Source organism: Gracilinanus agilis, chromosome 6 (assembly GCF_016433145.1).
Source record: "Gracilinanus agilis isolate LMUSP501 chromosome 6, AgileGrace, whole genome shotgun sequence".
Taxonomy (NCBI): Eukaryota; Metazoa; Chordata; class Mammalia; order Didelphimorphia; family Didelphidae; genus Gracilinanus; species Gracilinanus agilis.
The window spans coordinates 275,159,062-275,175,852 of NC_058135.1; the positions used below are offsets into that span (position 1 = coordinate 275,159,062).

General features: G+C 34.2%; 2 protein-coding genes across 2 annotated transcripts; both read left to right on the forward strand.

Annotated features, from left to right (window-relative positions):
- The first annotated feature begins 1,871 nt into the window (after nucleotides 1-1,871).
- On the forward strand, nucleotides 1,872-2,843 carry LOC123252624 (olfactory receptor 5D18-like). Its single transcript, XM_044681897.1, has one exon. The coding sequence runs from the start codon at nucleotides 1,872-1,874 to the stop codon at nucleotides 2,841-2,843; it is 972 nt and encodes a 323-aa protein (XP_044537832.1).
- Nucleotides 2,844-15,425: 12,582 nt separating this feature from the next.
- Nucleotides 15,426-16,370, forward strand: LOC123252625 (olfactory receptor 5D18-like). The gene has a single exon (XM_044681898.1). The coding sequence runs from the start codon at nucleotides 15,426-15,428 to the stop codon at nucleotides 16,368-16,370; it is 945 nt and encodes a 314-aa protein (XP_044537833.1).
- The last annotated feature ends 421 nt before the right edge of the window (nucleotides 16,371-16,791 follow it).

A 16,791-nucleotide genomic window follows, 5' to 3' on the forward strand; every position in this document is an offset into this window, starting at 1 on the left:
TATACTAGAGCAGTGATGATGAACCTATGGCACAGGCGCCAGAGATGGCACACAGAACACTCTCTGTGGGCACTTAGCTGCCTCTCCCATCCTCTCCAGAGTTTATTACTAGAAAGGAAGAGGGACTTGAGTGGAGTTGCTCCCTTCCCTACTCTCCACCAAGCCTGATGACATTTTTTCACATCAGATGACCCTCTGTCAAGCAGCCCAATGGGATTGCACAGGAGGTAAGGTGGGTGGCTCACAAGCAGCAGAACTAGAACTCTCAGGCTACCCCCATCACCCTCTCTACACTCACTTATGGCATTCCTCATTCCAGCCACCCCTCTGCCTTGCAGTCTAATGGGATCACTTCTTCCCTCCCCTATGTGAGTTAAGGGGCATGGGGGTAGCACTCCATCTCTAAAAGATTCGCCATCAGTCTACTAGAGCATTGGTCTGAGCCTAATAAAAACAAAAAAAATCAACCTGCATTTATAAATTGCCTACTAGTTAAAAATGTAGCATACTAGTAAACATGGAGAGAGGGATAAAATGGCACAGATAGAAACAACAACAAAAGAAATAAACAAACAATTGCTTCTTTCAAGCATTTTACATTTTATTGGGGAATAGAAAATGTGCATGTTTTTAAAGAACATATAGTAAATAAATAAATGCAAGCTGCTTTAAGCATAAGGAATGAGTATCTGAGATTCACAAGAAAGATCTCATGTATGAGATAGACTTGCATCTCTGTTTTGAAGAAAACTATTCTAAGAGGCAGAGGTGAGTAGGAAACATGTTGTAGTCATGCACAATATTAAAATTAAAACCTTTGTTCTCAAATATGAAGGGAAAGAAAGTTTGTAAAAATGGTACTCCCTCTCTGACCAATTTCCTAAATTCACAAGAAGGGGAGATGTCCCTTTAGATAACTGGATAGTCACCATTCAATCTTATACCAGTCTTCTACCTTGGTGGAAAGTAAGAAATACCATTTTTAAACCAGAGCTATTTCATATTCTTGAGGAATTCTACCATGAACTGAAACCTCTATGTCTGTTGATAACCTACATGAATTCATTCTTCAAGGATTAACAAACTCCCACTTGGTCATTTATTCCTCATCCCATTGGTCCTTCAACCTTCACTGTGAGCTTCCTATTTTCATCTTCTTCCTCTGAATAGCTTCAGTATCACACTCTAATTACACTCATTCCTTCCAGTGTGCTTTCTGGAATGTATTTTTTCATAAGAAATAATTTTATTTCATTTTAATTGTGTTTTTAACACACCATTACTTTATCTCCTCCTTTGAAGCTTACTTAAACCATATCTATCATCCAGTTGAAATTCTGGTAACAGTTGTCATCATTGGTGTTGTTGCACAGTAGGAAAAAAAAGAAACAATGGTTAAAAACTGAAAAGAGGTAATATAAAGTTGGGAGATAGGTGTCATGTTAAAATTTAGAGCAATCCCAAAGTAAAGTGGAATGCAATGGGAAGAAGTAGATTCTCCCTCACTGGATGTTACTAAGAAAAAGATAACTGACACTTCTTAGATGTGTCAAAAATAGTCTTTTGAACTAGAGTTTGGATGTAATGTTCTTTGATTGCATTTCACAGTGAAAATATTTCAGTCTTTTATTTGGATTTTATTATCCAGTTAATAGTAGAATAGAGACCCCAATCAACATTTATAAGTCTTCCCATGGTCTTCAAAATATCTAGATTTCCATTAGGCTCTCTAATCCTTTAAAATGGAAGATTTAACATTTTTTCTTTTCTTTTTACTTCATATCATTAATGTGTACCATAGTACTATGTTTAATATTAATTTTAAAAATTGTTTTCCGGGCTGACTTTGTGTTTCTTTTTTCCAGAATGACATGGTGACCAGTGAGGGAAATCACACTTCTGTTGCTACATTTGTCCTCTTAGGTTTCACAGATTACCCAGACCTTCAGTTGCCTCTCTTCCTGATATTCTTGATCATATATTTTATAACTGTGGTGGGAAATCTGGGAATGATTGGCATCATTCGAATCAACCCCAAACTTCACACCCCTATGTACTTTTTCCTCAGCCACTTGTCCTTTGTGGATTTCTGTTATTCCTCCATCATTGCTCCCAAGATGTTGGTGGATTTACTCATAGAAGACAGAAGCATCTCCTTCTCTGGCTGTTTGGTTCAATTTTCATTCTTTTGTACCTTTGTGGTGACTGAGGCTTTCCTGCTAGCAGTAATGGCTTATGATCGCTTTGTGGCTATTTGCAATCCTTTGTTGTACACAGTTGTCATGTCCCAGAAGCTTTGTACCCTGTTGGTGGCAGGATCCTACTCATGGGGTATGGTCTGTTCCCTCCTACTCACATGTTATGCTGTCCAATTATCATTTTATGGATCTAACACAATTAATCACTTTTTCTGTGAATTCTCATCTCTGCTGACTCTCTCTTGTTCTGATACACATTTCAATCAGATGCTGCTTTTCATCTCTGCCACCTTTAATGGTTTGAGTACACTTTTGATTATCCTGGCCTCTTATGTATTCATTTTTGTCACTGTCCTGAAGATGAATTCATCTAGTGGAAGACGTAAAGCCTTCTCTACATGTGCCTCTCATCTGATGGCCATCACTATCTTCCATGGGACTATTCTTGTCCTTTATTGTGTGCCCAACTCCAAAAACTCTCAGCTTATGTTCAAAGTAGCTTCTGTGTTTTATACAGTGGTAATCCCCATGCTAAATCCCCTAATCTACAGCCTTAGGAACAAAGAGGTAAAAGAAACTGTCCTCAAGTTAATGGATATTAACATCAAGTTAAGGGACATTCTCCATGTGCACATTAACAGTTAATTAGAAATTTTACCTTGTGGAACTATTTTAAGCATTTCTTGTAAAAAATTGTACAAAGTTCTATAAGAATGTCCCATCTTTGTTTAAGGATTTTTATAATTATGAAAAAAAATCTATCTGTTTATGTATATACATATGCATGTATGTATGCATGTATTTATCTATGACTTCATCATTCCTTCAACACAGGCAAGATTTTAGATGCATTAGAAGTAAAAATCTCCTGAATAATTTAGATTTCTTTATAGTCTGATAAAAATAGCCAGATTTTAGAATTTGACCCAATTTTTAAAATTGGTATAACCTTAAAGAAAAAAAAAGTCAAATTTTATCTGTAAAACTTTGATTCCTCCAGTACACTTAGAACTTAAAATACTTTCATCATTCTATTCTGTGGTGTGACGGTTAAATTTTGGGGGTAGGAGTTTGAACAAAAGTCAGGAGAGCAGCTTCTTAAACACAAAACAATTAGTTTATTATTAGGAAAATACAGATAGGAAATAGAAAGGAGGATATCAAGAGGAATCTTATAATAGCATATAACTATACATAATATCCCAATCCTAATGAAATTTTTTCTAGAAAAACCTAAATCTATTTGCCTTTGAGGGCAGTGCCTTCTGCCAGAGCCAGGTTCTGGCCTAACTTTTCTACTCTGACTAATAATTTACTCATTATCTATCTACCTATCTACCCAAGATAATCAATCGTCAATAAAGCTGTTAAGGCTTTAAATCCATTTCTCTGACTCAAACAATCCCATAGAGAACAAGTGACACATACTCCTCTCCCCAGGGGATCCAGACACCAAAGCCCCTTTCCAACTGCCAGCTGCAACTATCACTCACTTTCAGGGACTGAAAGTGAGTGTCAATTGTACAACAGGGGGTTTCTTACTCAGAAATCTTTTTGCTCCCTTGCCTCTTTAATAGAAAAAGGGAGAAACTATGAAAAACTCTCTTTAACAGTTGCACATGACAAACTTAAAAAAAAGTCTTTCTTCATAGTGATACTGAAAAAATTAAAGAATAGTCAGAATGGTTATAATAACAAATCTTTAATTTGGGCAAGGGAGATAAAAATTTAAAAAAAAACTTAGTATAGAGCTACTGTAATGGGAGGACTATAATCTTGGGAAAGACACACAGTGATGTAATACTCGAAATTCCTGCTCATCTACAAAAAGTGGTGAGTTTATATAGTTTTTGGGACAAAATCGGGGGAGGGCAACAGACTGCATGAGGGGTTACAGAAGATTAGGAAATCAAGGTAGTTAGAGACTAGAGTGAGTGGGAACAGCCTAGATGAAATACCCATGTGCTAGGGTGGCTATAAAGGTATTTAGGTTGGATTGTCTTTAACTAATCCTGGATAAAGTAATTGGAAAAGTACTTAAGAATTCATTTTCTTTAAACTCAGTCCTTGGGACAAAGGCATTTCATAGTTCATTTTATCTTTTTTTTGTCTTCTCTTATCCTGGTCATTAAGAGCCTCCAAACTTAAAATATGTTCTCTTCACGGTAGAGAAATGAGTAATGACTCTTCTAATTGCCCTGGCAAGTTTTTGCTTGATTTTTTTTAAGGATTAACTATACCTTTTTGAGGCAATAATCTACCCATTCGTGATATTTGTGCATCTGTGGTGCTTTTACTGAATTTCTTTTTCATTTGATTGCAACAGATCTTACCCCAATGTGGTCTTGAATAATCCTGCAAACATTTGACTTCCCCAGATTTAAAGCTGTTAAAATATCTTAAACAGTTATATAAGTGTCTTTTTAGGAGTTAAAATATGTATATATTTCCTTTAGCAAAATCCATTTATATAACTTTATATAGCATATATAAAAATCCATTTATATAAAAAAAAGAAATGAAATAAATATTTATGACACAATATGACATAATAGCATTCAGATAGAGGACAAGAAAGTAAAGATGGATAAACTATGCTAATAAGATTTCTTCTGTTCAAGATCAGATATTTTGAGTGAGCCTAATGTTAATTGAATTAAACACTGATGTCCATTACTGTCAGAAAATGAAATGAACTTAAAATTATTATTTATCTCTTATACTTCATACATCTCTATATTATAGAATCTTAAAATATAATATAGCTTTGCACTAGTTATCTCGTTTTAAAATAGAGATAAAAACACATCATCTCTATGTCAAAGTATGTTGCTGAGAAACATATTTTGTAGAGTGAGAAGTATCACATAAATGTGAACTATAATTGTTCAGCCAGTCTTGAAATTAGGTATAGTATCCTAAACAAAATCAACAGTTTGATGATTGCTAGAAGATAGAGAAAGGTTCTAGGTGATTTCTATCTAATTGAAACAATTAAGTTTGACCCAGGTGGACAAGAACATGAATTTAAATAACAAATCTCTGTCACCAAGTCTAAAAGATAAAAAAAAATTTAATGATCTGTCACATTACATGTATATAATAGAATTGGTATCAATTGGGGGTGGGGGGAGAGGAGAAGGATCAGGAGGGCATAAAAATTTGATCCACATGCCCAGAAAGTGTACACATTTGTTTTGATTACCATATTGCAATCCACAGAGATTTAATAATTTCAGGAGTATAATTTATAGACAATTCCCAAGAGGAAAAATGAATTATGAAATCCCTTGTAATGCACATATGGAAAGGTTTCTGAGAAATTCAGACATCTCTCTCTATCTTTCAGAAGGGTGAAGCAGTTTAAACCTGTTCTGCTGGTAAAACTAGAGTGCATGTAATTTTTGAAATTAAAATTAATTAAAAAAACCTATTACAGAAAAAGGAATAATTTAATTAAGCCCTTCTTGCTGGCATTTTATCCCCCTCTTTTGTTACAGAATCTATCTGTGAAAATTTGATTTACACTCTAATGAAAAGAAAATGAACATTAGGTAATTGTACTATTATTCAAGCATCTTGGTGTCTCACAGGATAGAATGCCAGGCCTGGAGTCAAGAAGACACATCTTCATGAGTTTAAATCTGGCCTCAGAATCTTATAAGCTTTGTGACCATGGATGATTCACTTTACCCTGTGATATCCTTAGATAGATAAGTATCCTTATCAATAAAATAAAGATGATACACCTTATAGATAAGTACGCTTATCTATAAAATAAACAGGGGAAAGAAATGCCAAACCACTCCATACATTGCTATTGGAAAAAAAATAGTTTTGATTATACAAAGCTTTGTTACCTAGATGTTTTCTTTGCTTTTTAGTATGCTATCCAGATTGGTCACAGCTTTTCTTACAAGAAGCATCTTTTCATTTTATAGATGCAGTTCTTGTCTTCGGTGGTCTTTGAGCCCAAGAATACAAAATCTGACATGGCTTCTATTTCTTCTCCCTGTTTTCAAGGAAGTGATGGGTCCAGTTGCCAAGATTTTAGTTTTTGTGGTTAAGCTTCAATTCAGACTTTATGCTTTCCATTTTCCCTTTCATCAAGAGAATCTTAATATATATATATATATGCATATATATGTGTTATTTTATGCATATGAATTTGTTCTTGCTTTCTCAGGCAACCTTAATTCCAACTTCTGATTCATCCACTCTGACATTTCACATAAAGTAGGCAGTATGTAAGTTAAATAAAGAAGGTGATGCTATAAAGCCTTCTTGTGCTCCTTTTCCAATTTTAAACCTATCAGTTCTATGTTTCATTCTAAATATTACTTCTTGGTCTGCATATAGTTTGCTCAGGTAAAATAATCTAGTCTTTCCATCACCCTGAGGACTTGCTACCTTTCATTGTGGTCCACTTGGTTAAAGGCTTTGTCAATGAAGAGATAAATGAGTTTTTTTTTAATTTGTTTTCTGGAACTGTCTTGCTTTCTTCCTAATCCCATGAAGATTGGCAATTTGTCTTTTCCTTTGTCTTTTCATAAACCAGGCTGCTCTTCAAGTAATTCCCACTTTCTTGTTCCATTTTCAGTTTAGCCAGGCAAGAGGAAAGTCACTCAAGAGTAAGTAAGGAAGGAGATTTATTACACATGTGGACCCAGACGGGATCGTTCCTCAGGTCTGAGCATTGGAGAGAAGGGTTCTTGTTATTTTATAAACTTAGGTTACATGACTGGACACACATGATTGGACACAAAGATACGGGGAATTATATGATTGGATGAAGAAGGGGAGTGGCCCTGCATTCCGTTGCAGCATTGTTCTTGGGGTAGCCCAGGCTTGTATAGTCCTTAGTATGATAAAGACAGTATAAGTCCAGAACATCAATCCATCATGGTTATGTTAGATCACAGCATGGGAAGTAACAGTGTCCTATGAAGGAGAACCACTTGCTTTGTTCTGGAATTTCAGCAGGTCATTGTGTTTGTGGCAAGCTGGTGGCTCTGTCAGCCTTGCAAAGCCAGTCCTTAGAGCATAAGGGAGACCTTAAAGATGGGGATCTGAGGATTATCTACTACAACTTCACATATTATTTAATATAGCTAGTGTAATCTTGAGTGTAACCTTCCTGGCATGTGAAGGGAGAATACTTGTTTGAAAATTTGAATATTCTTTCATATTTCCCTTTTTAGAAATTAGGACATAAACTGATTGTTTCTCATCTGGTGGCCATTGCTGAGTTTCCCAGCTTTCCTGGAATTTTGAGTGCTTCACTTTGAAAGCATTGTCTTTTAGGATTTCAAGTATCTCTGCTGGAATTTTGTTGCATCCTCTGGCTTTATCATTAACAATGCTTCTTAATAACCACTTAACTTTACTCTGGCTCTAATTGAGTAACCACACCATCATTGTTTGGTGATGTTAAGAACTTTTTTGTATAGTTCTTTTGTATGTTCTTGACACATATTTTAATCTCTTCTAGTGCTTTTAAATTCTTACCATTTTTATTTTTAGTGCCTATTTTTTTCATTAAGTATTCCCTTGATATCTCTAATTTTCTTAAAGACCTCTTTGGTCTTTCCCATTTTATTTTTTTCTAATTCTTTGCATTGCTAATTTAAGGAAACTATCATATCTCTCTTTGCTCTTTTCTAGAATCCTGGGTTCCATTGGTATATCCTTCCCTTTCTCATTTCCCTTTCGTTTTCCTTCTTTCCTCAGTTATTTATAAAGCCTCATCAGACAACCAGTTTGATTTTTTTCTATTCTTTTTCCTTGGAATGTTTTCTGTTGCTGTTTCTTCTATGAAGAAACTTCACTCTGTCTCGTAGTTAGTTCCCTAAATCTATTCATCACTCCCACTTCATATCCATAAAAGAGTTATTTAGGATATTTTTAAACAGTCTAATGCTTTCCCCTACTTTCTTTGATTTAAGACTGAAATTTGCAGTCATAGCTCCACATCTCATTTTATTTTTGTTTGTTTGTTTTTAAACCCTTACCTTCTGTTTTGGAATCAATATTCTGGAGTGGTAAGGACTAGGCAATGGGGGTAAAGTGGCTTGCCCAGGGTCACACAGCTAGGAAGTGCCTGAGGCCAGATATGAACCCAGGACCTCCTGTGTTTGGGGCTGGTTCTCCACTGAGCACCCTAGCTGCCTCACAAGTCTTGTTTTAAATGAATAATTTTAAATGATAGAGTTGCCTTTTGGGTTGTTAACAAGAATATTTTCTATGACCAGAGTGTAATTTTGTCAGTATTTTATTGTATTTACTGTCCTGCTTCATTTTGTGCTCCAAGACTGAACCTGAACTTGCCTTTTATTACAATTATGATTTTTATTTCCTACTTTAGTATTACAAATCCCTATGATGATTTTGCATCTTTTTAATGTTATTTCTAGATGTTGTAAATATTTTCAGAACTGATCAACTTTGTCCTCTTCAGTATCAGGCTAGAGTACAGACTTCTATTAATATGATGTTGAATACTTTCCATTGGATTTGAACAGATATCATTCTGTAATTTTTGAAATTACACTCTAGTACTTCAATTCTCAATGATTTATTAACTATGATGATATTTCATTTCTTAAAATGGATATTTTCTCACAGCAGTATACGTAATGATCTCCTGAATTAAATTCATACAATCCATGTATTTAAGTTCACTAACACCTAAGATGTCAATGTTTAATCTTTCATCCCATTTGTGACCACACCCACTTTACCTTGACTTATTGATCTTTATTGGTCATATATTCCAAGTTCTTAGGTAGTTTTGAGCTTTACAGTATTGGAGTTTCCTTTCATCATCAACCATAATATCCACAAGTAAGATTCCTTTTGGTTTTGGTCCAGTCTTTTCATTAATATTAGAACTACATATAGTTGTTCTCACCAAAATGTCACTGGACATTTTCCTTTTCCTTTTCTTTCTTTTTTGACAAGGACTTCAAAAGACATTTTGTTCAATATCTTTATTTTAGAAATAAAGGACCTGAGTCTCAGAGACAACATATTGATTGATTGATTGGCATAAGGTTTTAGATATGGTAGGAACTTTCCACCTTCTTTCATTTTACAGAAGGAAAACTGAGTCTCAGAGTAGAATATAATATCACATTGAGTGATTAATTGGTTGATATATAGGTCTTAGAAATGACTGGGACTTATGAGCCCACCCCTTCCATTGAAGAAATGGAAACTCAGGGAAAATTTACATCACATATTGACTTTTTTATTCATTTATGTGTGGCTATAGATGTAGTGGGAACCCCTAAGTCCATCTCTTTTATTATATTGTTCAGACAAGGCAGCCCCAGTCTGGGCTCAACAATCTCTCAAACCAGTGGTCTAGGATGTAGATGAAACTCAAGAAGTCAGTACTCTCAATGTGCCATGTTATCATGGAGGAAGATCACTTTTCTGAACCAGTGCATGACATTTACTTACATCTCACCACCCAGCCATCTCTTTGAGGCCCACACTGGGTGGTCTCTAGGACTTAATGAGACCCAAGGCCTTTAGGCAGACCAAATCCTTTTCTGAGGATCAGGCAGGTGGGCAGAAGCCTTATGCTTGTGTCATGGAGGTCAAATGTCTGGGCCAGACCTAGAGGGGGCAGAGAAGAGGGCAGAAGGAAATGGAAGTCATCTAGAATTTTGGTACCGGTCCTAGTCTGGGTCCAGTTGTTGTCTACTGGCTCCGGGGCTTACTGAAACAGTGTCAATAGCAGTTTTAACTCCACTTTCTGACCTGAGGATCTCATTTTGTTTCATATCTTTTATTTTTTTAAATATTTTCTCTATTATTTTTGGCAAAGATATTATAGCAGTTTGCCATTTACTTTTCCAGTAAGTCACCTTTTGACAGAACTCTCCACTATAGTCTGTTGTTTTGAGTAAATATTCTGACCTCCAGATCTAGGTCTGAAAACAGTAACATGAAAAACCTGAAGCTAGGGAAAATTCCCCCTCCACCTCAGAAGTAGAGCCTAATTTTAACTAATGTTAACAGTCAAGAAACAGGCTAGAGAAATGAGGAAACAAATAGAACCAGATGACATAAAATTATTATGGTGACTGGAAAGATAAAAACAAACTCAGAAGACAACATTGTCAAAACATCTACTTGCAAAGAATCAAAGAAAAATGTGAAATGGTCTTGGGCCATAAAAGAATTCTTGGATGAACTGAAAAAGGATATGAAAAATCAAATGAGAGGCATAGAGCAAAAATTGGGGAAAGAAGTGAGAGACTTGCAAATAAATGAATAATTATTCAAAAGTTTGGTAAAGAATACACACAAAAATACTAAAAAACAAAAACAACAATAAAAAAATTGGCCAAATGGGAAAAAAGGTTGTTGTTTTTTAGATATATATGTGTGTATAAAAGTTTATGGCCTTATATATAGATTAGATGAATTAGACATCAAACAGCTCGCTAGATAAAACTTTCCATGATGTTTTCAATGTAATTGAACTTGATATGGCTTCTAAGCTAGTTAAAATCCAATTTAACAGATCCCAGAATTGTTCCAAGGGTATAATCCAAATATATTGAAATTATTGTTAGAAAAAAATCAAAACCTAATTTTTAGTTTTATTGCATGCATAAGAAACACAACTAAAAAAAAAGAAACACAACTACTAGGTCTGTATACCAAAGAGATTTTTTTCCAAAGGAAAAGGACCTATATATTCAAAAATATTTATAGGAGCTTTTTTTATGATGGCAAATAATTAGGAATTGAGAAGATCCCATTCAATCAAGGAATGACTGAAAAAGTTGTGGTATATGGTTGTGATGAAATATTTTGTTTGCATGAGAAATTATGATCCTCATGTTTTGAGGGCGAAAAAAGCAATCTGAAAAGATTTACATGAACTGGTATTAAGTGAAGTGAGCAGAATCTGGAGAACACTGTAAACAATAACAGCAATACTGTGTAATGATCAACTACGAATGACTTATTAAAGAAATATAAGCTAAGACAGTTCTGAAAGATTTATGATGAAAATTCTATGCACTTTCAGAGAAAGAACTGATGTAGTCTCTGTAAAAACTGACATTTATTTTTTCTTATTTTGTCTGTTTCTTTCTTTTATTATATGATTAATCTGGAAATATGTTTTGCATGATTGCACATGTATAGTCTATATCAAACTGATTGGCTTCTCAGTAAAGAGTAACAAGAGGTAGTGAAAAAAATTGAGTTTAAATTAAAAAGAGAATTTAAAATTATTTTTGTAGGCAAGTGGAAAAAAGATACTAAATTTTAAAGAAAAATGGCCAGATGAGATAATGGAAGCATTTGAGCTTTAATCAGTTTAAATAGCTATAATTAGTAAAGAATTATTCATTTTAATATATAAATTAAGCATGGAAAGATTAACCTTTTCCTTCTTTTTCCTACTACATCAGTTTCCCTCTTGATTTTTCCTTGATCAAGATAGCATCAAATATAGTTTAATCTTTTTAATTACTTATCTTTGGCCCATGGAGAATAATGAAGTTGAGGGTGGATTCTCTAGAGCCTTGTCCCTGAAGGATACTGAGACATTAAATCCTCAGTATCATGTCCATATGCAGCTTTCATAGGCAGGAGAGTAGCTTGTCTCCATTCAGAAGGTAAGTCTGCTTATGATGGAGTGTTTTGGGGCTTGCATGAAAAAGGCTAGCTTCTCTGTAGCTTACACATATTTACATGGAGGCAATAAAATGCCCAAATTGTAACACAGCCTGAGAGGTTTTTCTAGAAGCAAGATTAAAAGAGACAATATGTAATAAAAAGAACTACTAGCTCTATACATTTTCCTTTAGGTGATTTTCTTTATCTATAAAAGGAAAGCATAGAACTTTATGATCTCTAAATTTTATTTCACCTCCAGATCCCACTATTTTCTATAACTATCTGGTACTATAGAAGTCACAAATTAAAATTATGCCTGATCTGTGTTTCTGGTAGACCTTTAATCTGAGGAACAACTAGTATGTTGAACCTATAGGGGCTGGCATGCTGTCCCTATTTCCCAGTCTTCCAAAGGGCCAAATATTGGAAACTCATGTTTAGTAGCAACAAACACTGGATTTGGAGTTAGAATTTAGAAGAGCTAGCTTAACCAATTCTTGTACTGTGTGACATACTAAGGCTCATTTTCCTTAAACTATAAAATGATTGGGTTGAAGTATGTGTTCTATAAAGACTCTTTCAGCCTTGTACCATTTAATCTAATAAATCAATTATATCTGAAGGTACTCTAATACACATTTGCATATCCATTTCGGAGTCTTCCTTAAATCCAACAGATACTCCTTTCTGAAACTTCTACCCATTTCCCCAGTCCAATGACTCAGCAATTAACTCCCTCCTAGCTCTGACTTACATGAAAGTCATCATGGTGAAACTCCATAAAGTAGTTTAAAGAGAAGAATTAGTTCTAAAATTGAATAGTTTCAAACATCTTCACTATATTCATTGTGATGAAGATCTTTTGCAATCTTCTCTTAATCAGATGCCTCTATGTAGTGGTCTGCTTATAAATGTGTTATTACCTCTCCAAAAAATAAAATACATTCAACGAAATTTTATTTGTAATCTGTATTATTAACATTTTCTCCATCATTTAAACCTAATCAATAAAAACCAAATTAAAACGATAAATCAATCCCTGATGTATCGCATTTACCAATTTCAGAGATGAAATGCTCACACTAAAACATTTGAGCTGACTCCAATTCACCCTTGTCCCTGTCAGAGAAAGCTAGTATGCTCAGTACTCTCATGCTGCTTTTCTTCCCTGGTAATGGTGCTAATTTTAGGTGGTAATAACAAAAGCCTGAATTGCAAACTTTAGCAAAGTTGAAAGGTAAAAACATAAGATTTAATAATTAGGTAACTAAATAATTAAACGTTAGAAATATTAAATTTAATAACCAGAGTAAAGTAGAAAAAAATATATATAAGAAAAAAATAGACTGAGAGAAGATTCACATTTTCATTGAAAGGATGGGGGGATTTAGGCAAAAGTATACTATAATTGGAAGCTCAATGAAGGTAGACAGAAAATAGTATAATTCCTCTAAGGTGAAGAAGAAATAAGTTCAAATCCAGGCACTGATAGTTATTAGTTGTATGACTCTTGGCAAGTCACTTGACTTTTATATGTTTATCTTTATTTGTAAAATAGGTGGAATAATAATAATACCTATCTCCAGGTTTTGTCATAATGATAAAATTAGATGTTTATGAAGTGTTTAACAAAAATGTGTTATATAAATGTTAGTTATTATTATTAATAGTAGTAATCAATTTCATTACTAATTTCATAAATGATTGAATGGAATTATCCAAAAATGAATGGTTCCTAATGAACTTGGAAAGAATCATCTAGTGGAGTACTTTAGGTATCTGCACTTTATTTTATTTTTTGCAAAAATGTATGAATAATCTGCTTATAAACCCAGCATGACAGAAATCATGGAGGCATGTGTATCATGCTGAATGAGAATAAAGATTAAAAAAAATCTTTGGATATGATAGAGTGTTAAGCTAATCTAATGAAAAAATTAATCAACATGTATTTATAAATTGCTTACTTAACAGAAAGCACTATTCTAATCATGGGGGGGGGAATACAATGTCACATATATAAGAATAAAAAAGTACCTTCTCTTATGGATCTTATATTTTATTGAGGAAGAGAAAAAAGTACATATTTTTAAGACTACAAAGTAAATAAATATAAGATTCTTTAAGCAAATGGAATGAATATCTGAGTGTATTTGGGTGAAAATCATGTAGATTTCCCTGGATCTCTGTTTTGAGAAACTGTCATATACTTAAAGAGATCTGTCTCTCTTTTAAGAGGCAAAAGTGTGTGCTCTAGTTATGTACAATATTAAATATAAGGCCTTCGTCCTTAAATAAGGTAGGAAAATAGTTCATAAAATTTTAATCAATCTCTCATCTGTTTCCTAACTTCAGAGGAAACATAAATTCCTTCAAAATAATTGAACACTGTTCTTTTTTATACCTCACTCCTACATTGGGGGAAATTGAGAAATACCATCCTCAGGCATGAACTATCTTATACCTGGAGGGACTCTGAATCCAAACCTCTGGGTATGTTGATAACTCTTTGAATTCATTCTTTAGGTATTAAAAGATTCACAAATGATCTTTCTTTCCCCATCTCAATAATTCTCTATTCTTTACTATTAATTTCCTATCTTCATCCTTCCTCTCTGAACTACTCAATATTCCATTCAAAAGAGAACCAGTTCTTCTGGAATATTCTCTGAAATGTCTTTTTCATAGGAAACAATTTCATTTCATCTTAAAAGTTTTCCTTGAATACTCCACCACTTTGTTATCCCTCCTCTTTAGAAATTTATTCAAACCATATAGGCCATACAATAAAAATGTCTATTAGTTGTTTTCATCACTGATGTTGTTCTGCATAATACCACAGGAAAAAAGCAACAATGGTTAGGAATTATAAAGAGGTAATACAAAGTTGAGGGTGGGTGGCATGCTATCATTTAGAACTGACCAAAAGTGAAATGGAATGTCTTGGTAGGGATTAGATTCTCCCTCAATCAACATTACAAAGAAAAAGATTGCTGATCACTTCTCAGATATGTCAAGCAGGAGTCTTTTTCATGTATATGTTGGATGCAATGGCCCTTGATTGCACTTCCCGATTAAATTATTTGAATTTTTACCTGGATTTTATTCTCTAGTTCAGTGATGAGCAAACTATAGCCTCTGGGCCAGATGCAGCCCCCAGAAATGTTCTATCTGGCCACGTGACATTATTACTAATCTTATGAATACAATGATACAATATGATACAATAAAATGAAACTTCGAAAGAGTTGCCTTAGAAACAGACTGATAGATGAGCATTTCCTTTCCTTTGGCCCCCTCTTTAAAAAGTTTGCCCATCAATTCTCTAGTCATTAGAAGAATAGTGACTTCAAAGAACATCAAAAGTACTTTCTCAGATTTTTCAATCTATATAAATTCCCATTAGGCTCCCTATTATTTGAAAGCAGAGAAAAAATTAGGTGGGATTTTGCTTCATATGTTATAGTTTTATTACCTAGTAGAGTTCTATGCAAATAATAGGCATTCAATATTTGTTTTTTTAATATTATTTTTAACCTGTTTTCAAGACTGATTTTCTGATTCTTTCCCTCAGCATGAATCATGGTGACCAGTGAGAGAAATCACAGTTCTATTGCTACATTTGTGCTCTTAGGTTTCACAGATTACCCAGACCTTCAGGTGCCCCTGTTCCTAGTATTCCTGATCATATATTCAATAACTGTGGTGGGAAATCTAGGAATGATTGGCATCATTCGAATCAATCCCAAACTTCACACTCCTATGTACTTTTTCCTCAGCCACTTGTCCTTTGTGGATTTCTGTTACTCCTCCATCATTGCTCCCAAGATGTTGGTAGATTTACTCATAGAAGACAGAAGCATCTCCTTCTCTGGGTGTTTGGTACAATTCTTTTTCTTTTGTACTTTTGTGGTGACCGAATCTTTCTTATTGGCAGTGATGGCCTATGATCGCTTTGTGGCCATTTGCAATCCTTTGTTGTACACAGTTGCCATGTCCCAGAAGCTTTGTGCCCTGTTGGTGGCAGGGTCCTATACATGGGGTATGGTCTGTTCCCTCCTACTCACATGTTCTGCTGTCCAATTATCATTTTATGGATCTAACACAATTAATCACTTTTTCTGTGAATTCTCATCTCTGCTGACTCTCTCTTATTCTGATACACATTTCAACCAGATGCTGCTTTTCATCTCTGCCACTTTTAATGAAGTGAGCACACTTTTGATTATCCTGGCCTCTTATGTATTCATTTTTGTTACTGTCCTGAAGATGAATTCATCTAGTGGGAGACGTAAAGCCTTCTCTACATGTGCCTCTCACCTGATGGCCATCACTATCTTTCATGGGACCATTCTCTTCCTCTATTGTGTTCCCAACTCCAAGAACTCAAGGCATACAGTGAAAGTAGCCTCTGTGTTTTATACAGTGGTAATCCCTATGCTAAATCCTCTAATCTATAGCCTGAGGAACAAAGATGTAAAAGAAACAGCCATGAAGTTAATGGACATTAAAATTTCTTCTCCATGAGCATATCTTCAATTAATTAGATACTTCCAATGAGAAATATATAAATCAACATCTCATACTAGATATGCTCCAATTGGATACTTGATTAAGATGAAAAAATCTTTTCCTATAACAATGAAATTAGAGAAATATGAGGGGCTAGGCATTAACTGATCAGATTTTTATTAAAGAAAGCTCATGACAAAAGAATGGATGAAGAGGATTTTTTAAAAAGATGAAATACAAATTTTTATTAAAGTTAAACAGTTTTATACAAAAATTTTCAATAAAGGTAATTTTAAAAGGAAATAGTAATTCGGGGAAGTTTTAGAACACACTTCACTGATTGGATTCTCATTTCTTAGATATATGAAAGTAATTCAAATTTACAAAAAAAATATAAGCTATTCTCTATATTTAAAAGGATAAAGGGTATAAACAC